The 23,623-nt window shown below is 50.5% G+C and overlaps 1 protein-coding gene and 1 non-coding gene across 8 annotated transcripts in view; both read left to right on the forward strand.

The window, feature by feature from the left end:
* Positions 1-23,320, forward strand: part of WWP2 (WW domain containing E3 ubiquitin protein ligase 2) — a 138,126-nt gene extending 114,806 nt beyond the window's left edge. For 5 of the 7 annotated variants that reach the window (XM_070261753.1, XM_070261755.1, XM_070261754.1 and 2 more), the window contains 15 exons: positions 1,326-1,500; positions 8,340-8,394; positions 11,958-12,039; positions 12,894-13,022; positions 13,383-13,458; positions 13,742-13,813; positions 14,038-14,126; positions 15,978-16,137; positions 17,500-17,633; positions 17,956-18,096; positions 18,810-18,930; positions 19,283-19,387; positions 20,477-20,573; positions 20,763-20,835; positions 21,356-23,319. In XM_070261753.1, the coding sequence (XP_070117854.1) occupies positions 1,326-1,500; positions 8,340-8,394; positions 11,958-12,039; positions 12,894-13,022; positions 13,383-13,458; positions 13,742-13,813; positions 14,038-14,126; positions 15,978-16,137; positions 17,500-17,633; positions 17,956-18,096; positions 18,810-18,930; positions 19,283-19,387; positions 20,477-20,573; positions 20,763-20,835; positions 21,356-21,455 (1,609 nt within the window). In that variant the 3' untranslated portion in view covers positions 21,456-23,319. 7 annotated transcript variants of the gene reach the window in all.
* Positions 14,967-15,027, forward strand: MIR140 (microRNA mir-140). Its single transcript, NR_032812.1, has one exon. It is a non-coding gene; the product is annotated as a microRNA mir-140 (primary transcript).
* Positions 23,321-23,623: the final 303 nt, after the last annotated feature.

A 23,623-nucleotide genomic window follows, 5' to 3' on the forward strand; every position in this document is an offset into this window, starting at 1 on the left:
ATCAAGTCCAATCTCAAGATCAACACATTGCTTTTGGCTGTGTCTCATGAGTCTCTCTTCATCTATAAGTTTCCCTGCCTTTTCTTATTTTTTTCGGGCCACTTATTTGTTGCAGATCCTGGGCATTTGTCTTGTAGAATTTCTCGTATTCCAGATGTGGCTGATTGGGACTCTGTGGTGTTGTGTAACATGCTCCGCTATCCCTAGTCTTTGCTCTAAACTGGTAGTTACATATGGAGGCTTGATTGGATTCAAATTCACTTTTTAAAATTGAAGTATAATTTACATGCAGTGAGATATACAGATCTTAGATGTATGGATCGCTGAGTTTTGACAAACGCATACGCTCATGTGACCTACATCCCATCAAAATGTAAAACATTTTCATCACCCTACAAAGTTCCCTCTCTTACTTTCTTTTGGTCATTTCTTCCCCGTGTGTGTGGAAATCAAGTTACACCTACAAAGCACAGCTGAGGATTTTTACTGTCTGTTTCAGCGCGGCCTTGCCCGTGGGTGTTTTAGGACCAACTTTGGAAAGGTTGCTTCCTCACTAAAGATAATGTAGAGAGTCCTGCTGTTGTTTGCTGCACCCCTTCTTCCCATGACCATGCGAATGTTCTCACTGGCACCTAGATCGGGGTAATTTCAGTTGCAAAAAACAAAAATTGGGATCCAAATTGGCTTAGATAATGAATAGAATTCATTGGCTCATGTAACTGAAAATTCTAGATGTAGATCCTGGTTTCAAGTGAATCTTGATTTAGGGGCCCAACAATATCACCAAGGGGTCATATTCCATTTTTCTGCTCTGCCATCCACTGGGTCAACTTCATATTGTGTTTTGGACCAAGATGGGAGCTAGTGGCTGCCAGGACTGCATACTTTCTCAGTCATATCTGGCAAGGAAGAGAGACTATGTTTTTCCCAGAATTCCTAGCAAAAGTCCTGAGATTCACCCTGATTGACCCAGCCTAGGTCATATGCTCACTCCTGGTCCAGTCAACAGTTCAACTTGTGTTGGGAGGAGAGTCAGCTTCCCCAGAACCACATGGATCCCCTAAATGGAAATCAGGAGCTAATGGTAAGGAGGGATTGGTTGCTGCAGAGGCGACCACAAATGTCTGCTGTAATCGTCCAGGCTCCACGATCCTCTGTGATTGGGGCCTGTCTGACTGTGCCTCCCAAGAGCAGCCAAGCTCCTGTGCCAGACACCACACTTCGCCCTCCCTCTGTGTCTCCTTGCCAACACCCTGAGATTTCTCTAAAATTTGAGGGTAGGGGTGGGCTGGTCACGATATTCATTCTGAGCTTCATGATTCCAGCTGGGAGAAACGCACAGACCCCCGAGGCAGGTTCTACTATGTGGATCACAACACTCGGACCACCACCTGGCAGCGCCCCACTGCGGAGTATGTGCGGAACTATGAGCAGTGGCAGTCGCAGCGGAATCAACTCCAGGGCGCCATGCAGCACTTCAGCCAAAGATTCCTTTACCAGGTGAGAAGGCAGGGGCTTGCCACTAGATGGGGAGCCTCCTGTACCTGAGAATATGTAGCCTTGCACGTTCTCCGTTGACCTGTTTGGTGAGCAGGGAGAATGGTGACTAGAAACATCATTGAGATTTTACTCATCACAGTGAAATTCCTCAAATTCTAGTGTTTCTAACTTAGCAGCTCTATGTCTAGCCTTTCTCTAAAAGGACTCAGTATGTCTGAAACTGAATTCTCCTTGTTTCTTCCAAGACTGGATTTCTCTTCTGGCCCCTCCATCCGAGTCCATTTGCCCTGACTTGAAACCTGAAGGTGCTCTGTGACCTCTCACCTTTTCAAATCAAAGCAGTCACCCAAATCCTTCTTTTTTCATTGCTGCTACCGTATTTCTTTAGGTCTTTATTATGTGACAGATATCAAGGATGGAGGGACATTTAAAGTTCATCTAGATTAGGAGTTGGCAAACTATGACCTATCAGCCAAACTGGCCTATGCCTGGTTTTGTAAATAAAGTTTTATTAAAACATGAGCACGCCCAGTAGTTTAGGTATTGACTATGGCTGCTTTCATGCTACAATAGCTGAGTAGTCACAGCAGAGACCATATGGCCCATAAAGCCTGAAATATTTACTGTCTGGCCCTTTACAGAAAAAGTTTATGGACACCTGGTCTAGATCAACTTCCTTCTATTTGATTCCTGATTTTCCTCTGTCCCTCTGAACTGAATGGTTAAGGCAGCCTCTGAATTATTCTCTCTGCTGGCATTCTTTCTCCTCCAATCTGTACTGTGTGTTCCCACCAGAACAATCTTCAAATATCACTTTTTCATCACTTTGCTGTCTCAAAACCTTCTGTGATCGTTACCTACACAATAACATTTACACTTTATAGTCCAGAATTCAGGGTGCAATGGCCCCAAATTAACAGTCTAATGGTCTCCATACTGTCGCTTTAGGAACCCTCCCAGCCCCACCTTCCTGAGTCTCCAACCCCTTAGCACCTGGAGCTGTGGGGAGTCCAGCCACACAGGCTCTTTGGCAGGGAGAGGTGGGATTCTCAAGCTGGAACTCTGCTTGCATTTTCTCAGAGCACCTTGAACATGAAGCTTGGGATCTGCAGTAGAATCCATGCAGGATGTCATATATTGAAGGCTGGAAACTTTTGTTTTTTTCTACACCACCAGGCTGGCCCCCTGTTTTGTTTTGTTTTTTATGGGAATTCTATTTAATTTATTTTTTTGTTGAGTTCATGATAGTTTATATCAATGTGAGATTTCAGTTGTACATTATTTCTTGTCTGTCACCACATAAGTGCTCCCTTTCACCCACTTTGCCCACCTCCCACCCCCTTTCCCCTGATAAGAAACTGAACTATATTCTTTGTCCATATGTATGTTTATATTCCACATATGAATGAAATCATCTGGTGTTTGTCTTTCTCAGACTGGCTTATTTCGCTTAGCATAATTCCCACCAGGTCCTTCCATGTTATTGCAAATGGGATGAATTTGTCTTTTTTTCTGGCTAAGTAGTATTCTACTGTAGATATATACAACATCTTCTTTATCCAATCATCAGTCGATGGGCACTTGGATTGTTTCCATGTCTTGGCTATTGTGAATAGTGCTGCGATGAACATAGGGGTGCATATGTTACTTTGGATTGTTGGCTTCAGGTTGTTTGGGTAGATAGCCAGTAGTGGGATAGCTGGGTCATATGGTAGTTCTATTTTTAGTTTTTTGAGGAATCTCCATACTGTTTTCCATAGTGGCTGCACCAGTTTGCATTCCCACTAGCAGTGTATGAGGGTTCTCTTCTATCCACACCCTCTCCAATATTTGTTATTTTTAGTCTTAGTGATTATAGCCATTTTAACAGGCATAAGGTGGTATCTTAGTGTAGTTTTGATTTGCATTTCCCTGATAATTAGTGCTGTTGAACATCTTTTCATGTGTTTATTGGCCATCTGTATATCTTCTTTGGAAAAATGTCTGTTCATCTCCTCTGTCCATTTTTTGATTGGGCTGTTTGTTTTTTTATTGTTCAGTTGTGTGAGTTTTTTATATATTATGGAGATTAACCCCTTGTCAGATATATGATTTGCAAATATTTTCTCCCAGTTGGTGGGTTGTTTCTTTGTTTTGATTCTGGTTTCTTTTGAAAGGCTGGAAACTTTTTGAGCTGGTCCACAACATTTAATCACCATGTTTAATCAACATTGTTTCTATTTAAAATGAACTTTAACACCACAGCCCATTTCTGAATTAGATACCACAGTAGTTAGGTGCTTAGAAATCTTTAATTCCATTTAATTAAGTTGCATTTCTTAACAGCTTTGCCTTCATTTGCAGCTCTTCCTCTGCCCACCCAAAGCGGGAGCTGCACCATCAACCATAAGGCATGTGACATCTCCCTGGGCTGGCTTGTCCCTTTTTCTGTCTCTAGGGGCTGATTACTCATCATACAGTGAGGAAACTGATGAGGAAGCCCAGTTTCCTTAGTGTGGATGAGCAGAAAGCACAGTGTTTGTCATGTTAAGTTGCCTCCAAGGTCAACTGTAATGCCTGTCTGCAGCCCAAGCCTTGGTGGTCTACCTGGTGCAGCCCTGCGTATGCCCTTGTGCCTCTCTTCCCGCTTCACAGCCCCTTTCACACATCCAGTTCTGCATTTTAAAATTGGATGAAATCTGGTCATTCTCTGCATTTCAGAAATTGTTCCTCTTGAGCTGGACCCCAAAGGCTTTACCTGCTATCTTCTTGGGTGGTTGTGGCCACAAAACTGGGAAAGTCGGGCATCTTTGTCCTTTGGCTTAGAGACAAGGACACATTTTAGGAGCCTCTCACATGGTTTTGTCTCTGTGTTTACTCGACTTCTCTAATTAAAGAAAAAATCCATTAAAAGAATCTTTTTTTTTCTTTCCTACCATGCACCGAGTAGTTTCCGAGGTTGACGAAGATGTTTGGTGTGTGAAAGGGAAGATTCTGGAGCTCACATCTGCTTGGTCTTTTGAAGCATTCATTCCTCTTGCCTGCCGCTCTCATTTTAGCAACATCATTCCAGGCCTGCCGAGGTAGAACTTTGGCTTGGAGGGGCCCATAGAAGTAAAAATTAGATGCTAAAATATTTTGTAAGTACTCTAAAATGGTTTTCTCAGATTTGCTGGGGATCCAGGAGGGTTCTGGATGGAGGTGATGCTTCCCTTTTCTCCATGAAACAAAACTCATATTGAAAAGTGTGGTAGGAATCTTTTTTGGGTCAGCTTTCAGTCTCTCTGTTGATTTCCCTCCCCCTCTGGATTTGGTTTGCCCCTCTTGTTTGCTGTGCTGCCACGTCCTGGTTATAAGTAAGAAGAGTCGCTTTCATAGAGTTATTCTGGGGTTTGGCCTCAGCCCAGGGTTTGACTTGAAGACTAAAGAGCTGATACCACACCAGTGGCTTCCCCTCCTCCCCTTCCTCCTGCGGGGCTGAAACCGAGACCTTCTTCTTCACTGCCCTGCAGAGAACACGAAGTACAGTTCAAGGTGGGAATCAGGGAATCCCAGACCACACTCTCCCCAGTTCCTTCCTGCGTCTGCCTTAGCACACACCTTCTTCGATCTCTCTGTTAGTGTTCCTTATTTCTAACATGCTTCCTTTTCCTGACTTCTGGTGTGCCGCTGTTGCTTCTGATCATTGGGCACATGCTTGTGTCTCACCCTTGTAGTCTCACTTTGCCCTGGTTTCATGTTCCCGCTGTGGTCCACCAGGGATGGCTGGCCCAGTCATGCAAGTCGTGTATTGAGACAGGACCCGGCTCACGGCCTACTCCTATTTCTGTGGCACCGCTTCCTTTCCTCCTGCCTTGTTCCTCCCCTAATAACCAGGAGGTAGCCAGTGTCTGCTGGACTAAACAAATCAATCTGTGGCTCCCAACACATGGACACCAAATTGCATCATCTGGAAACAGACAACTTGTTTCTTACTCTGCAGAGAGCCCCTTGGGTTGAATTCTCAGGCACCTGGGTTTTGTTCCACGCCCACTGGGTACGTGTCTAACAAAAAAGGAGCCTGCCTTCTACACTGTAACCTTTATGCCCTTCCCAGAGCCTTTCTCACCCCCGGCTGTATTTGCTAGACATTCTTTATTTCTGAGTTTGTGTCTTAAAATATTGCTTGAACTTAGTGCTTAGTCCCTGAGGGACATGAACTCACGTGAGCTCTCTGGCTCCTGGCCTGCACCTCAGATCTCCCAACTCAGGACAGTTACCGGGAAAATTACTCCACAGTGTTCCTTTCTGTTCTTAGTGATAAAGGAAACTGTCCTGTCTCTTAGAGTCACCTGCACATCCCAGGATCTCTCTTCTGACCGTCACCCCACATGCCCCTTTCTCTGTGCTTTTCTGGCTGTGCTCCAGGTAACACTTTGGGATCTCTCATTTTGCGAGAAGTGCAATAGAAGAGAAGGGGCGATTGGTTGGCTCATTGGCCATGTGGGGTTTTTGAGTTTTGGTTTTCTCGCCATGATACATAGCCCTTGTTTTTTGTTTCTCCTTGACTTCTGTTCATTTCCTTTTCTTATTTTTCAAGTTGTGCTGTGTACATTAGGGAAGAAATATCCGAAGTAGTCAAGTGCTTTGCTTTAACTGTAAGAGGTAAAATCATGATGAGTGTCAGCTTCCATTGATTCCGTTTCTTGTGTCGTTCATGTTTATCAGTCTCTGGTTTCTCTCCCTTTCCTCTCTGCTTCCTCTTCTCTCTCCTTAAAGGTTTTTGGGTGAGTGGAGCTCATAGGATGAGAATAGGAGGACATCAAAGAACTTTTTAAAAAGCCACTTTAATGAAAGAAAGCCAACATTGTATGACGTTTGTGACATTAAAAAAAAGCAATGATTAAGAAGCAGACTGATAAATCTTTTTTATTTCCAGTTCAGTGCAGGTCACAGAGGCTGTGAGTAAAGAGCTTTTGGTCTGTTGGTTTTTAGACATAGGGAAAGGATGACTGTGAGCCCATTGGGCCCAGTTGGTACCAGTTGGGAGCTGTTTCCCACCGGAGCCCCTGAATGCTTTATGGATTATCCACTCATTTTGAAAAAAGACCTGAAGCAGCAAAACAATTTTGCACCAAGTGCTGCTTTAAAAAATTTCTTAAAATGCCCTTTTCTGTAGTTCGTCCCTTTTGCAGGGACATTGCTACAGCCCAGTACTTACCCGCTGCTTTCCATTTGGCCTCATTATCTGAAACGCATGCATGTCTCATGTGGTGGTTCCTTTCTTCTGTTACTGAAAGCGGTTATTGCTCCTGTTCTTGTGTTTTAACTACAAAACAAAGTTGGGGGAATTCGGATTTTATGAGATGCTGCTCCCCTCACCCCCCCACTAAAATGACCCCTGAGAATTTGGGAGAGTTTTTCGAAAGTACTCATCAGACAAATCTGAATTGTGGTGGAAACTTTAGGCATGTCCTCGAGGTTGACGGCAACGTGCCCTACATCGAGGACAGCCTGGCTTCCCGCACCTTCCTGCAGTTTCATTCGGCCTGGTAGGAGGCCCTTTGCTGAAAGGGGGCTCTGTCCTGTCAAGGAACCTATGGTTTCAAGACTTAAACGTCTTTGTTGGCCCTTGCTTTGGAAGAGTTGCTTGTGCTGCCACCTTGGAAAGAAGGTTTCTCTGTCCTTTCAGCTGGGAGTGGAGGGAGGGCTGTGAAAGGGGGTTCGCTGGCAGTTGAGTTCCACCAATGTTTTCTCAAGCCGAGACTGAGCTCCATTCATCGCCCTGCCCGTGTGTGGCTCCGTTGCCCCCAGACAGGGCCGGCCAGGCAGCCCGAAGTCTGCGTTGAGAACTTGATCCCCTCATGTAATGATTAAATTTTAGTAAGTGAAATAAAAATGCTTCTGCAAAAAAAAAAAAGGAAAGCAAGCAAGCATGGAACAATACTTGTTTTATTTAACTATGAAGAGTTTTTGACAGCACCCGCTTCCCCGCAGGATATGAGAACTCTTGGTCTACTGCAGCCCTGCCCCGGGGACCTTGCAGCAGAATCAGGCTGGGGGTGGGGGGTACTAGTGTAAACAGTGACCCTGAAGTCCTGGAGTCCGCTCCCCCTTCTCTCTCCTGTCTCCCCCTTCTCTCTCGCCACCTCGCCCCCAGCCCTACCTCCCCAGACAGGCACACACAGAACACTGAGCAACTTCAGGTTCAGGCCGGAGGAGAATAAAGGTGCTTTGTGAAGGGAAGCAAAACATTCCTGGGGGAGGTGAGGGGCCTGGGGCATGAATGTGCCCTCAGTCTGGGCTGCTGGTGCACACCGCTGCTGCTCCCTCTCCCAGCGCACCCAGGAGGGAGGTGGAGGGAGGAGGGCCCAGCCCCCAGCCAGGAAGCTCTGGGCGTGGGCAGGGCTTGTGGGAATGATTTCATTGGAAAGGCCTGCGATATTTTTTCCCCTCCTGTGTGTGGTTCTTGGAGAAAGTTGGAGGTGGTGGTGATTTCAGTCGACTTGGACGCCTCGCGCAGGAGCTGAGCAGAGGCACTCGGCCCAGCTTGCCGGGCAGTCCCACTCCGGGCCCTCCTGCCATGCCTGGGGCCGGCCCGCCACCTCCGCCACCCTGGCCCACCTTCAGTTTTGCTCCTCGTCCTCCCCCTCACTCCGCCCTCTCCAGAACCTCTCTGGGCCTTAAGTGTGCTGGGTTCTTTTTCAGTTTTTCTTTTTTGAAAAAGACTTTGGGAGGAGCAGATGCCACCTAAGGCCCCACTGTATCCTCTACAAAGTGCTCCAATGTGGAAATGAGTCGTCAGCATTTTCATCGATTGATTTATTTTTCACTGGTGGCTTTTTTTAACATCTGTGTTCTGCTGTGTTTCTTGTGTTTAGTCTTCGAGCGCTTCGACTGACCATGACCCACTGGGCCCCCTCCCTCCTGGCTGGGGTAAGTACTGAGTTCTACTTCTGCACCCTCAACTGATGCTCCACCACACTCTGTCCTCTTTCCCTGTGCGTCTTCCTCACTCCTATCCCTCGATTTTCCATTTTGCTTCTCTCCAGCACACCCTCCAGAGGTGTCTGGCTGGAGCAATTATAGGTGATAGAGCTGGAAGGTTTGGAAAGTAACTGAGTTCCCCTGCACCCTGTAGCATTCACCCACCATAGCTGAAGGAGGGTGATCCGATGAAAGAAGTCCCCAAGCAGCCCTGGGACTGTTGGGTTTTGGTCTTGACTTTGAAGATGTCTCCTCGAGAATCCATCCTATCACTGACAAAGACATTTTGATGCTGGCTGATTCCCAGATGCATTTGTTTCAGGTCTGTGACTGTATGATTTGAAGGAGCCACCTTATCAAACTTCTCTTTGCAGCTGAGATGTTGGAGGACTTCAGCCTAATTTTGACTAATGGAAGCCACCTTTTTGTTTGCAACACAGCTGTGAAAGAGGCCAGAGGGAAGCGAGTTGAGTGCTGGGTGGCTACTCTATGAAAGTGCATCCTTGCTAGTTGTTAACGCCATGTTGGATTCCCCTTGTCATTGGTAGCTACCTCTTACCTATCTCGAGTCCTTGGTGTGATTTGCCAATAATGAGTTAGAGGGATGGACATCTGTGACTTGAGAGAGATTCCGGGCTTTATGGCTGTTCTGAGAAGGAGTGGCCATGCAAAAAGAGGTCATTAGAGATAGTGAGACAGCACATTCTGTAGCTCTCTGAGCTAGGTCAGGGTTTTGTTCAATACAGCAAGAGACCCTGGGAGCTGAAGAGAGCAGTTCTTTTGGAGGAATCAGCCTTTGTCGAGTTCAATTTATTGGTTAGGCCAGCAGAAGACAGTAAATGCTGGTTTGGTGGTGTTCAGAGATGGTGTTAAATTGGGAAGGGATGTGCTCTCCAACAAAGGTGGAGAAGCTGACGACAGGATGAGCATCTGCCTGGAAAAGTGCAGCCTTTGAGCTGGATCCTCGGTGCAGACACAACTACTCCCTGGTAGTAATTTAGGAGGTTGCATCAACCCCTTGGACCTGCAGGGTATCACTTAGTGAATTACCACCGCATTTCAGAGCACTGGAAGGACCTCCTCATCCTGCTGGTGGGATATATCCATTAGTGAAGCTTCCACACGGTTCTTGATTTTCTCCTGGGGAATCCCTTGTGCACGCAGATGATCCACCTGGCTCCCTGAGCTGATGAAAGGTCATTGGTATCGCAGAGATTGGCAGCAAGTGAAAGGTGAGAGGGTCAAACCCTCAGGATCCTTGCGTGGATGGGGGAAAACTCACTGGATTAAACAAGAATCCGTGTTGCTGTTTGGCAGCCTGTAGACACTGTAACCTAGGGTCGGGGACCCAGAGTTTCTCCTGGCTCTATGGAGTCAGGTGATTTGTTTCTGTACCAGTTCTGCTAAATGACAGTCACCAAGTAAGAGCAGCAATGGGGACTTGAAAACAGCTCCTAGAAGCTAAGTGTGAAGTATTTGAGGTGGGGCTAGGAGCCATGGTCGGAATCAGTGCTGTTAACAAATGATCCGTAAAACACAGGAGACTGCAGTGGTGTGAAACTAAGAGAAAAGAACATCTGGGTAAGGGCCAGGGAACCTTCTTAATCACAAATCCTTGGGGCTTTGTGTTGGCTTCCCTAGGGCTGTGGCAGCGCCACCTCCCCAGGGAGAGTTAAGAGTGAACAGAAAGAGCAGCAAAACCAAAAGAGAATTGCATTTAGTGCGAGCCTGCCCTCAAGGCTGCTGTTTTCTTGTGCTCAATCCTGGGCCCCTTTCTGCTCCTTTAGGAGAGACCTCGTGCTTCTCCCTGTGCACCGGCCCACGAGTCAGGACACCTCAGGTTTAGATCCATGTCTCCTCAGCTGCCCTGAACCTGGGCACATGACTAAATGATCCCGGGTCCATTTCTTCCTAAATGAGGTCGAATTAGACACTCACTTAAGGACTTCTCCAGCCCCCAAAGTATGAAATCTTGTGCAGCAAGGCAGTTCCAATGGCCCTGGGAGGCTCCCCAAGCAGCAAGCAGTGCCAGAGACAGGGGCCCAGGCCCCAGACCTGCTAGGGAGATCCCCCGGCCCAGTGGTTAGTGCTGGCTTTGGCCCTTGGCAGAGCAGACATGGAGGATCCAGTTTAAAGCAGAAGCTTCTGGCCTGGAGCAGCCCCTCCCTCCCCTCAGAACCCTCTCGAGAAGCCTGCCTTCTGTGGGATGGCCCCACAAGCTGTTCTGAGGTGGTGGTAGCCCTGTAGCAATCCTGGGCACCTTCTTTTCTTTCTTTCCGTTTGTCTGTGTTTTTAAAATTTCCGTTAATTAATGGATAAGGTAAGGCAGAGACCAAGACCCTGGGTTGATCCTGGGAACCTGGAGACGTGAGGTTGGGGTAGGCTTCTCAGTTCTGCACCTTTTTCAGCTTTTGGTTTCCCTGTAGCTTCTGGAACTGATTGTTTTTATTTCTTTAATTTCGCCTTGTCGATGTAGAAGAGGGAGGGCCATTTACATCATTTGTTTTCAGAACAGAAACAGATTTGAAGGCTCAGGAACTTCCTGGGAAGGATGATCTCTCTCGAGTTTATAGCCTTGCCCCTAGTCTCACATGCCATCCACCTGAAGCTGATGAGGTGCCCCTTGTCAACGCCTCTCAAAGTCTGGAATCACCAGCTAGAGTTGAGTCTGCCCCTGGAGCCCAGACTTCCTCTCTTGAGCATCCTGGAGCATCGTCAGTGCACCAGGAAAGGGCAAGAGGGTAAAGATTGTCTAGAGGATAGAGAAAGCACATCCGAGCTCCCCAAACTCCACCCTGTCTCAAAGCACACACTTAGGTGTAAGAGCAAGATGGGCATTGTGAGTGCCCACAGCCACAGATGTTTATTTGCACATATGCAACGTACAGGTTTTGCTGGATGTGAGGGTTTTGGAATAAAACTTTGCCTTTAAGCAGGAGGAAAGAGAGGTGATGGAGGGTAGGTAGGCCCTGTGGAGCAGAGTGCTGATCAGGGAGATAAGAGGGAAAGTGCAGCCACCCCACAGTGACTCTGCCTGAGGGACAGAGGCGCCTGGGTCGGCTGCATCCTGTGGATGAAGCAGTTGCAGAACCAGAGACTGGCCATGACAGACTGGGGTGGGGACCAGGGTTGAGGGGAGGCTGGCCGTGCCTCCACTTTGCACACAGCTGGATGCAATTAGGCCTCTGGTTTCAGCTGGGCTGCCCCCCCTCCGTATTGCCACACCGCCCCCCTTCCCTCTAGCAAACCAGCCAACCAAAGACAGTACTTGATCTTGAGTTGAAAATGTGTATATCTCTCCCCAACTCCCGAGTAGGGAAAGACTCTCTGTCCTTTTTGCCAGTGACAGATGCGAGTGAGGCAGGCTTTTGCCTGTTAAACTTCTCTAACGGGTTGGGAACAGGGGCAGAAGTTCAGACTCAGCACCCAGGAGGTGGGAGCCAGAGGGGAGAGGACGTGGGCTCAAGATGTCGTAATTTGATTGTCCTCTTTTCTTTCTTCTCCCCTGGCAGAGAAGAGACAGGACAACGGACGGGTGTATTACGTGAACCATAACACACGCACTACCCAGTGGGAGGACCCTCGGACCCAGGGGTGAGAACTTGGGCCGAGAGGAAGGCCACGTTGGGCCCTTGTGCAGCTCCAGTGTTGGCTGAGTGGCCTTGGACTGCATTAGTCCTCCATGGCCAATGTTCTGGGACCTTTAGCCATACACAAGTTTCCCTGAGACCTTCACCATATAGTGTTGGCCTAATGGAGCTTGAAAGTGGCTTCTTAAATTGACCCTCTTGGGGCTGGCCCCGTGGCCGATTGGTTAAGTTCGCGCGCTCTGCAGCACGCGGCCCAGTGTTTCGTTGGTTTGAATCCTGGGCGCGGACATGGCACTGCTCATCAAACCACGCTGAGGCAGCGTCCCACATGCCATAACTGGAAGGACCCACAACGACGAATATACAACTATGTACCAGGGGGCTTTGGGGAGAAAAAGGAGAAAATAAAATCTTTAAAAAAAAAAAAAATTGACCCTCTTGGTGAATGGAGAGTGGCCTGGCTGGCGGGTATTGCCGGTCTCTGTGCAAATTGTGTAGGCTTCTGATAATGCAATTTCAAAAGGGCTGAGGGAACCCCCTCAACACCCTATACCTCCCCCAGTCCAGAAGCTAGTCTGAGACTGGGACACTTGGTGCCTCAGGGTTGCTGGTGGTCACTCAGGCCACAGCCATCCAACCAGGGCTGGTTCTTTGGCCTTGAGATGCTAAATGACCTCTCTCTGCTGCAGAACTGTCCTCATGACTTGAGTGGTGCCAGGTGCATTTCCCCAAGGCCCACCCTCAAGGGCTCTGCAAAGAAAGCAGCACTTTGGGGACCTCAGCTTCCTAGCACTGAGGCCAGAAGGTGAAGCCAGTCTTCACTGCCAGTCCTTAACTGTTCTCTTCCCGTGTCTCCAGGATGATCCAAGAACCAGCTCTGCCCCCAGGGTGGGAGATGAAGTATACCAGCGAGGGGGTGCGCTACTTCGTGGACCACAATACCCGCACCACCACATTTAAGGATCCTCGCCCGGGGTTTGAGTCTGGGTAAGGACTTTGCACAGGTGACAGCATCTGTTAGGGCCATTTATCCTTGTCCTGCTGCTCTTACTGCCCTCTAGTGGCCAGTTTCCATGTCACGTTAGTGGGGATGGGGAGGGAAGGGCCTCCCTATTCAGAGCAACACTAGTGGCCTCTCTCCAAAAGCAAGAGGTCTGGCTTTATTTCTAGTTTTTCTTTTTACTCCTTAAATCTGCAGATGATGTTAATGGCAGTCACTTCCTTTCTTTTATGCCTTACTTTACTGTCTTTTCGTTAACATAGCGTCAGCTTTCCTTAGGGCTAACAAGGTGAGTTGCTAATGTTTGAGAAGTGACATGGATTCCAGAACATCTTTGTTCCTCCCAGGGCAAAGCAAGGTTCCCCTGGTGCCTATGACCGAAGTTTCAGGTGGAAGTTTCACCAGTTCCGTTTCCTCTGCCATGTGAGTTCTGGCCCTCGGAGGTTGGGTTATTGAGTTATTTCAGCACGGTTTCCCAGGCCAGCAGCAGGCATTGGAATGCCTGTATCCTAGGGGGGGATGGGTCACCTGTCTAACCCCAAGCAGTTGTCACATATTGACTCCAGGAAGCCAGCTTCCGTTTCCAGGGGACCAGGCTCTCCCCTACCAGCCCCGGGGGATGAGGAAGCCTGTTCATACAGGCAGGAGACCAAACTGAACAGGTACCACCAAGGCTCTGATTTGAGGTTTCTTTTTTCCTTTTCAGTCAAATGCCCTCCCCAGCCATGTGAAGATCAGCGTTTCCAGGCAGACCCTTTTTGAGGATTCTTTCCAACAGGTTAGAGAATAATCATGGTGTCTAAAACCAGGGGCAGCCAGAGGCCACTCCCACCACCCCCTCTTCTATCACGTGGCCTGTTAAACCCACAAGATAGAGTTCCCAAGGCGTGGGCCTTGGTGACAAGCTTCTGCTGAAGAGAAGGCCTTAGAGTCCCCTGCCCCCACTCCCAGCCTCCATGGAAGCAGGAGTGGCAGGGTGGCCACGATGCTCTGTCTCCCCAGATCATGAACATGAAACCCTATGATCTGCGCCGCCGGCTCTACATCATCATGCGCGGCGAGGAGGGGCTGGACTATGGAGGCATTGCCAGGTGAGCTCGGGCCCTGGAAGGCTGTGCCACACATACTTCCCAGGCTGCAGGGCCCATGGCTGGAGAGCTGCCTGCCCCCTGCTGAGATTGAGTCCCAAAGCTCTCATGCATCCTCAGGATGGGCCTGGGTATGGCCAGTCTGAATGGGTACTGGAGCAGGGTCCTGGGGTCCCCTGCTGGGCTAGGCATTAACCCTTTTGTTATTGGGTCATAGGAGTACAGGGGGCTGCTGGGGGAGGGACTTAGGACAATGACTCTTTTATAACCAATATGTCATCATTTTTGTACTTGAACCAGTGGGCAGTGGCTAAATATCAGTGGCATATGATTGTCCATTAAAATCGACTCTGGGCCTCTCTTCCTCTTGAAGCAGCCAGGGCAGTTAAGTTGAGTGTCTGTGTGTACCTGACGTGTGTAATCCAAAGGGCCTTGGTCAATACTCAGTTGCATGTCATGTGTGCAGGGTCAATAAAATTAAAACAGCTGATGTAACCCTAAGAGGAGCCCAGAGCATTGTCTTGCCCTCACCACAGCCCATCTACAAAGGTTAACAGACTCTGGCAAAGCGTTGCTGTGGACAGTGGGGCCAAATGTCCCCAGCAGAGAGAAGGAGCGTCTTGGCCTCTGGTGACCACTCAGCTCGCTAACCTCTCATGGTGTGGGGATGTCTTTTCGCTTGGTGTTGGGTTAACTTGCTTCTGGTTCTCTGTTTGCTGGTGGTGCTGTCCCCTGTGTTGGCCCCCATGGATCGATGGCTCTTTTTCCTGTGGTGACCTCCTCTCCAGGCTCTGCTTGGTGGTGTGGCTCCCGCCCTGTGTGTGTCTGTCTCTCTGTGTCCTGCCAGTGGTTTTACCCTATGGTAGGTTACGTCATGCTGTTCTACCACAGGGTAGAACCACGGACAGGATACCGGGGCACCCTCTGCATCGAAGGACTCCTCGTCTGCCTGGCCACAAACAGCCCAGCAGCCAGGGACTGGCCCCCTTGGGATGTCCCCTTGCTGGTTTAGCTCAAGCCCGAAAGGACCCTGAATTCTGGCTTGAGGCTTGTACTTAGGGTGCAAAGACACGCTAAGGCATGGGTGTTGATTCAGATGAATGCGTGGAAGTATGGGAAAGGGTATGGTGATGGGGTGTGGGGTGAGGGGAGGGCAAAGTGTAAGGGAAATGTGATACCTGCGGGATAGCTGGTGGGAGTGAGGTTTATGATCTAGAGGCAGCACGGAGCAGGGAGTTTTCATGCATCAGGGGTCAGGAACGTATTACCATGTGTTCATATTATGCTGCCTCCTCAGGGTGGAAGCAGGGTGGCCGCTGTCCATACAGAAGCTTTGCAAGATTTAAAAAAAGCTGCCATTTCTCAAGACACTTCCATGTTGGAAAATGATCATGATGTTCTAGTTTTATCAGGAAAAAATAGCTTGACTACTCTTTGTAGGGAAATTGTTGTAATCAATGTGCAAATCTATATTTTAAAATAGTGCTCTTATCCAGTGCACAGCCTACACAAGTGTGCCTGGTGCCCCAGGGTACAAGGAGCTCCTTAACCCTTAGACACTCTGGACATCAGATGTAAAGTCTTGGAATGTAACCCCTGGGAGCCAACACCTGCACCCGCAGGCTTTCCTGAGCATCATCCTAAGTGCAGCTGTTGTCCTGGGTCACCCTAGGTTTATTTGACCCTGCCCCACTCACTAACCAGCTATTAATACAAGTTAGCCCAGGTGCTGATCCCAGTGGGATGCGTGTCTCCAGAGGAGCTGAAACAGGACAGCAGAGGAGGGTTGCACCTCCAGTGTGAGTGGTGTGCAGGGAGGGATCCATCGGCTTGTTTTTCTCTCTCTTCCCTCAGAGAGTGGTTTTTTCTCCTGTCCCACGAGGTGCTCAACCCCATGTACTGTTTATTCGAATATGCCGGGAAGAACAACTACTGCCTGCAGATCAACCCCGCCTCCTCCATCAACCCCGACCACCTCACCTACTTCCGCTTTATTGGCAGGTTCATTGCCATGGTAAGATTTGTTGCCATGAGACTTCCAGGGAGGGTGGCAGCCAAGGACACCAGACCCTACACACCCACAGCAGCCCTGAGGATGGGCGCTCATCTCTGAGCCCCACCCTCATCCTCATAGAACTCCTAACTAAAAATGCATAAAGCCAGAGATGGTTCTGGAGCTAGTTCAGAGCTCTCTCAGTGGCCACCCCAGGGCCATTGAGAGGGTTTTCACGTGCTGATTCATGTAGGACTTGTCAAGCAAAAGCCTGGGTCCCTGGGTCTCGGGCTTCACTTCACATCTAGCACACGTCCTGTTGAGGGTGTTGGGAAGACAGGCACTGCCCACCTGCTGCCCATCTAGGGTAGGGGATGCCACTGACTGTCACAAGCCAGGTGGGAGTGTTGGGGAGTGTTCTGCTGAGACACTCAGGCCTTCTGGAAGGGGATTTATAACAGGACCCTGGTAGACCAGTTGGTGCAAGAGGTAGGAGCAATGTCAGGAGGTGGGTGAACAGCAGGGAAGGCGGAGTCTCAGTATCTGTTTATCTAGAAATAGGAACACAGTATGGATATGGAAAGGGGTCATGTCACGTGCATCCTGTTGAGTGTCCCATGAGTGTGGAGAACGAGGATTGAGAAGGGGGAGCCCGTGAGAGCCACAGTCCCGCTGCTGTATTTGGAGCTCGTGGTGTTTCTCTGCTAACTTTCCTTTGCCTCTTCCTGACTCCCGAGTGCTCTGCCTGCTCCCCTCTCAAGAGGACCCAAGAGTCCATGACTAAATATGTCTCTTCCCCTTGTCTGGAAGTTCTTGGCCAAGGTGCTGGGCTCAGGAAGTGGGTACATTCTTCCTAGGTCTAGAGCCCCGCCTGGCCCAGCAGCCAACAGGACAGACCAGTAAAACCCTAGACTATTACTCACCACTGGCCCGCCAGCTCTCGCTGTTGACCGCGTCTGCATTATTTTTGGCTGCTTCTGCCGCCCGCTCTGAGCGTCAATGAGTCAGGGCTGCCACCTGGAGCTGTGCTGAGCAAGCTTTCTCTGTGAGCCACGGGCAGATCTCTGCTGGAGCAGGGGGCCGGCAGGCAGGTGTGCTGGGCAGCCAATGGTCCCGGAGGTGGGTTCCTGAACAGGCCGGCTCTGCTTGGCCCCTCTGGTCTGCAGGTGCGATGTGAGTCTGTCCCAAGGTCCCAGTCAGGACAAAGAGTGTTGCCCTTTCTGACTCTCCCTTCGGGCCCCCGGGGTAGCTGGATGCTCAGGTGCTGTCCGGGACAGAGGGCAGGAGGCAGTAGCCAGGCTTTGATACAGAGCCTCCGAGAGTCTGTCTCGAGTGGTGTCCTGGGAGGACCAAGCCTCTTTGCTGTGTCTCTTCCTTCCTCAGGCTCTGTACCATGGGAAGTTCATTGACACAGGCTTCACCCTTCCTTTCTACAAGCGAATGCTCAGCAAGAGACCAACCCTGAAAGACCTGGAATCCATTGACCCCGAATTCTACAACTCTATTGTTTGGATCAAGTAAGGCCCCTCCCTCGCTCTGTGCTGGGAGGACAGGTCTCTGGTTGGGGAGTAGGTACCCATGGCCTTTATTTTCTCTGCCAGAGTGGCCCCTGAGCTCTTCCTAGGCTGTATGAGTGCATGTGGAGATGTGCAGCTCCTGGGTCCCCTGTAGGGCAGCTCCAGAATACTCTCCTTGCATCAGGGAGAGGGCCTGTGCCACTGTTCTTGGGCCACCTGTGAGTCCTCATGTCCCATGGGCACTAAAAGTGAGTGGCAGAGCAGGATTGAGGGAAGACCCTTCTAAGATAGACCTCTTCTCTCTTGTTTCTCGTGCCCTTAGAGAGAACAACCTGGAAGAGTGTGGCCTAGAGCTGTACTTCATCCAGGACATGGAGATCCTGGGCAAGGTGACAACCCATGAGCTGAAGGAAGGTGGAGAGAGCATCCGAGTGACAGAGGAGAACAAGGAAGAGTATATCATGTGAGTCTCAAGTGCTGGGGAGGGAGGGTGCTAGGAGACAGGGGAGCAGAGACACAGCTGGCACAGAGAAAGGGTTTCCTGCTCTTGTCTCTGGGGCGCCCTCTTCAGCTGGGCCCCATGTGTGGCCCCTACGTCACCAGGGATGACAAGAACCCCCCGTTTTGCATGGGCCTTGAGTGGGTGCCGATGGCCAGTCACATGCTGACCAGAGCTGAGGGAGCCAGAGCCCGAGGCCTCTGTCACAGCCTCTGTCTGCTCTCTTTTGTCCCACATGGCAGGCTTTGAGACTGCAGGGCTGAGCTGCTTTGGAAAGGCATGAAACTTAGACTTCTCCCTCTTCTTTCTCCTAACTGAGAGGGTTTCTTTGTCCTCCGTGCTTCAATCCACTATCTTGTGTGTTTAAGCATGAATTCGCCCATGCTCATTCTTCAGGTCTCTTGGTCAAGTCTTTTAGCCTCCCCACGTCTGAGGTTCAGTCAGCGATGGTGGGAGGAGGAGGAGGAGGTGGGGATTTCAAAGATGCGGGCATCTCTGGGTCACTGTGAGGTTTAACAGGCTGTGCTCTGGGTCCAGCAGCAGCCTGGGTCCCAGTATGCCAGAAGTCCCCTCAGCTGATTCCCCGCTGCTGTGTGACAGTGGCCTTATGGGCAGGCCCTGAGCTGCTCCTGAGCCGTGGGTCTTGGGCTGCACTGACGGCTGGTCTTTGGTTTTAGGCTGCTGACCGACTGGCGTTTCACTCGGGGTGTGGAAGAGCAGACCAAAGCTTTCCTAGACGGCTTCAATGAGGTGGCCCCCCTGGAGTGGTTGCGCTACTTTGATGAGAAAGAGCTGGAGGTGAGTGCTAAGGTTGTTGGCACCTTGAGCCCCTGCCTCTGGGGCGATCCTACTGTTTGATAGCCTCTCTGTGGACCCACAGAAACTCACCAGTAAAACCGCATACTCCACCAGGACCAAGGCTGCAGGGCAAATTGTTTTGATTTGGGTCCTCACACCCACCCCTCCCTGGGCCCTTGTTTTGAGGGGGTCTGCGTTCAATGCCTATGTTATCCATATTATTAAAACTGCCAGCAGAAATAGTTGAAAATGTTTGGGATGATTTCATCTGCCAGTGAGCAGATGAGGTTCTGTGCGCTGGGGGGGAGGGCGCTGGTGCTGGGTCATTGACACACTCCCTTTCCCTCTGCAGCTGATGCTGTGCGGCATGCAGGAGATAGACATGAGCGACTGGCAGAAGAACACTATCTACAGGCACTACACCAAGAACAGCAAGCAGATCCAGTGGTTCTGGCAGGTGGGTCCTGGGACGGGTCCCCACCCAGTCTGGCAAGGAAATGAGACCTGAGGAGGCCTCAAGCTCACGGTCACTTGATGTGTTATCACCTCTCTCATCTTTGACACTCTCCCTGCCTCCCCTACCTTGCAAAAGGATATGAGAAACCCAACGGAGCTGTTGCAGCTGGACTGTGGCCAGTGCACTTGACAGGAGGTGTTGGTGTCGGCCTTGGGCCATGGTGGGGGTGGGGCGGTGTACATGCAGGAAAGAAAGCTCCTGTAGGTCATGTGGTTTCATTCCAGATGATAAAGCATGCCCTTGGCTCTAGAGAAACTGTATGAGCTTGTTGTGCTGGATATAATGAATCGATTCCTTTATATGTGTGGGTCTTGTTGTTGCCATTATGAAGGGTAGCATACATTAAAAAGAATAAATATATATAATTTTTTTTGCAGAGGTGAAATTCACATACCATAAAATTCACCATGTATGCATTTTAAGGTATACAATTCAGTGGCTTTTTTTTTTCTCCTGAGGAAGATTAGCTCGAGCTAACATCTCTACCAGTCTTCCTCTATTTTATATGTGGGTTGCTGCCACAGCATGGCTGACGAGTGGTGTAGGTCTGCTCCCAGGTTCTGAACCTACGAACCCAGGCCATAGAAGCAGTGTGTGTTGCACTTAACCACTGGGCTGCAATTCAATGGCTTTTACAGTGGCTTTTCACAATGTTGGGCAACCATCACCACTGTCTAATTCCAGAACATTTCATCTCCCCCAAAAAGAAAGCCTGTACCCATTAAGCAGTCACTCCTATCCTTAGTATGCTTTGAAAAGCAGAACTTGGATGAAAAGAGAATACCTGGCTCGAGGTGTCCCTGAGACCAAGAGAGGTCACATAGACTGGTGGCAGCATTCTATAAACCCAGCCTCTTACAGAGAGTGGCTTTGGGGTTTCCCAGGTGCTGGCTATCACCCCTCCATCCAACCTGGACTTTGTGTTCTCGGTCCCAAAGAGGTGCCTGAGCTGCCTGGAGAGTTACCAGTTAGGGTGAAGTGCTGGGCCCAGTGGCTCACCTGAGTCTGCCTTGACTTGTGGAGTTGCAGGTAGTGAAGGAGATGGACAATGAGAAGAGGATTCGGCTGCTGCAGTTTGTTACTGGGACCTGCCGCCTGCCTGTTGGAGGATTTGCTGAACTCATTGGTATGCTTTCCTTTGCCCTGCTGGTACTCTTGGGTGGGCACGAGGACAGCTCAGTAGAAGGGCGGACCTAGTGTCTTCCTGGAAGCAAGTCAGTGGAAGAGGGGCTGAACCATCTGGGTGGTGCTGGAGGGTCCTGCCTTAGGAAAAGACAGTCCTGTTATATACTGTGTGCTTTTCTTTGGATGACAGGTAGCAATGGACCACAGAAATTTTGCATTGACAAGGTTGGCAAGGAAACCTGGCTCCCCAGAAGCCACACCTGGTGAGCATGCTGGTTTTAGTGGGAGGTGGCCAGAATCTAGAGACCAGATAAGCTCCCAAGGGCAGCCCAGTGGGTAGGGCGACTTTGGGGCCTTGACCCCAGCAACTTTTGCGTGGCTCTGGGATGTTGGGTTGGAGAGGAGGGTCTGTGATGTGCCTGGGCCACCTTTGCTTGGGCCTCTGCTCTTCTGGGAGTTGTGGCGCAGTTATGCACCCTGATAGCCATACCAGGGGTTAGATACCGAAACACTTCTATCCCAGTAGGCAAAGAGCTGCTGTCCCATGTGCCCTCCTGCCCAGTTCCCCGTTTCCCCAGATGCTGTGCCCACTCCCCTAGCCCCTCCATGGTCCAGGAACCTGAAGCGATAAGGTCTGACCACCACAGCAGGGCCCTGGCCATCTGGCATTTGGTTGAGTCACAGTTGTGTGGACTATCTTGACCCCCCAGTGGCCAGGCTGGGGCTGGGCTGTTGGAGCCCTGGCCCCCCCATGCTGATTGTTCTGCTCTCCTCTCTCAACAGTTTCAACCGTTTGGATCTCCCACCATACAAGAGCTATGAACAGCTGAAGGAGAAGCTGCTGTATGCCGTCGAGGAGACCGAGGGCTTTGGACAGGAGTAACTGAGGCTGCCTCCTCTCACGCCCCCAGCGCACATGTAGTCATGAGTCCTCCCTGCCCGAGAGGCCGCTGGCCACGCAGCACCCGGGAGGCCCTGTAGAGGGTGGCCCTGTGTGGGACCATGCTGTTCTCAGGCTGGTGGCACCAGAGTCTGATCTCAAGGGGCCCTGCCCACCCCCCTCCCTCCTACCTACTGGTGGCAGTCTGGAATAAAGCCCCCATGTCACCTTTGGCCCCATCGCCCATTGCAAAATCTGGAGGCCTGACCCTCTCTGCAAAGCTCACCATCCTTCTCCCCTAAGACCAACCCTAGGTATGCGTGAGTCTGCAGGGGAGGCGCCCCATGCTGAGGGGCTGGGCCTCACAGGCTACTTAGGTGAGAAAGAGACCAGCCCCTCAGGATAGCTGTTCTGGGCTGAGAAGGCCCAGGGTCTTTGCCAGTAGAAGAGGTTCTGTTTTCAATAGAACTTTTCCAGTGATCTGTATAAAATGAAGGTCTGAGGGAGAGGAGCTCTTCTCACACCCAGAGCTCTGGATCAAGGCCATCGCCTCCTTCTCCAACAGGCTCCACCATGGAGGCTGAGCAGCAATGCCCCGCTCTCCATTTGGTGCTGGCCAATTCCTTCTTTCCAGCACATAAGGGGTCGTGCTAGCGGCTCGGGTGTCAGTGGGATGGAAACAGCAGACTCCCTCAGACTTTCTTTTCCCTTTTACATAAACTTGAAGCATTTTGTGTGTAGGCTTGCTTTGTGTCTTGTTGGTATGCTGTTGTCACCTTCTCTTAAGGGGCTGGTGCACCAGGTGTGGCTGGGACCCTGAGGGACCCAGCACTGTTGGTCCAAGAATTCCCCAAACAGCTGCTTCTCTTAGGAACCTGCTTATCAGTTCTGTGAGCTCAGGCAGGCCTGACCCGGTGCCTAGCTTTACAGCAGACTAGTCCCCGAGCCTTGACAGAGAGGGAGGGGGTGGTGTCCGAGTGCCACCCTAGCCTTGCCACCTTCGGTAGTGAAGAAACTCCCTTTGCTAGAGGTAGTCACCAGGGAGTCCCAAGTGATGGGGCACGTGGGGCTGACCTGTCATTCCCTGGTAGCCCCTGGAGCTCCAGGCAGGCCCCTTAGCCCCTCATGAGAATGAAGTACATCCTAGAGCACTAGGATGAAGCCCACCCTAGAACGTGTTCATTCTGCTTAGAAGTGGGGCTTTATCTGCACATAGGAAATGATGCTCTTGGAAACCAGCAGAAGGGCCCTGAGCTGCTGCACACAGTCTCGCTTAATTTCTGGAGCTCTCGCCAGCCTCCGCTGTGCACATTCTGCTATGTGTTGAGACCTGCAAGGTGAACATGCTCCTCTGCGATGCTGGAATCCTGGTTGTCGTGAACTCCTTGAGTTCTAGCGCTGAGCACCAGTTGCAGACTAGCTCCAGCTTCTTGGCAGGCCTTCAGACTGGTCCCAGGGCCTTCTGAGGACAGTCCCATGTTCCCAGATCCTCATCCTTCCCCCCACCCCAGCCCAGCCCATGAAAGTAGAGCCTGCATCCGCTGTGCTGCGTGTGCTGACTGGAGTGGTTCAGCTCACCACAGATCAACCTTTCTTCTTCCCTTGGTCATAGGCTGTGCTTCCATGCAGCATCTCGCCGTATTGGGGGGTTGGGGTGCAAGCTGCTGTGTGGGGTTTGGAAGCCTCGGGCTCATGGGTGTTCAGAGTGTGTTCATGTGCGTGTGTGTGTGTACATACGTGTATATAACTGAGGTGTCTGTACGGAATGCCCTTCAGTAGCTCTGGGTTGGTCACCAGATTATTTTGTAATGCCCACCCCCTTGCCTCGGTATTGCCAGTTTCTCGTGCAATAAACAATCAGCAGCTGTGGGTGGTGTTGGCGTGGATTTCTCTGAAGTCACTGTCCTGCAGACAAGAGGCTTGTGGACCCCACAGACCCTCTAGGCCCACAGAACTCCAGGAGTGGAAGTTCCATGACCTTGCTGGTTTTGAGAAGTGTGTGCGTCATTCAGCGAGACAGCCACACTTGTGATGGGCAGCTGAGTCCTTGCCCAGGGATCACTGGCTTCAGCCCTTGGTCAGTTGCCTCACTGGCCCCTGAGGCACCCTCAGGCTTCCCCTGACAGGTCTGGGTTTCTCTGAGCAGTTGCTGTGGGGCCGGAACCCCTGAG

The sequence above is a fragment of the Equus caballus genome, chromosome 3 (assembly GCF_041296265.1).
Source record: "Equus caballus isolate H_3958 breed thoroughbred chromosome 3, TB-T2T, whole genome shotgun sequence".
Lineage (NCBI taxonomy): Eukaryota > Metazoa > Chordata > Mammalia > Perissodactyla > Equidae > Equus > Equus caballus.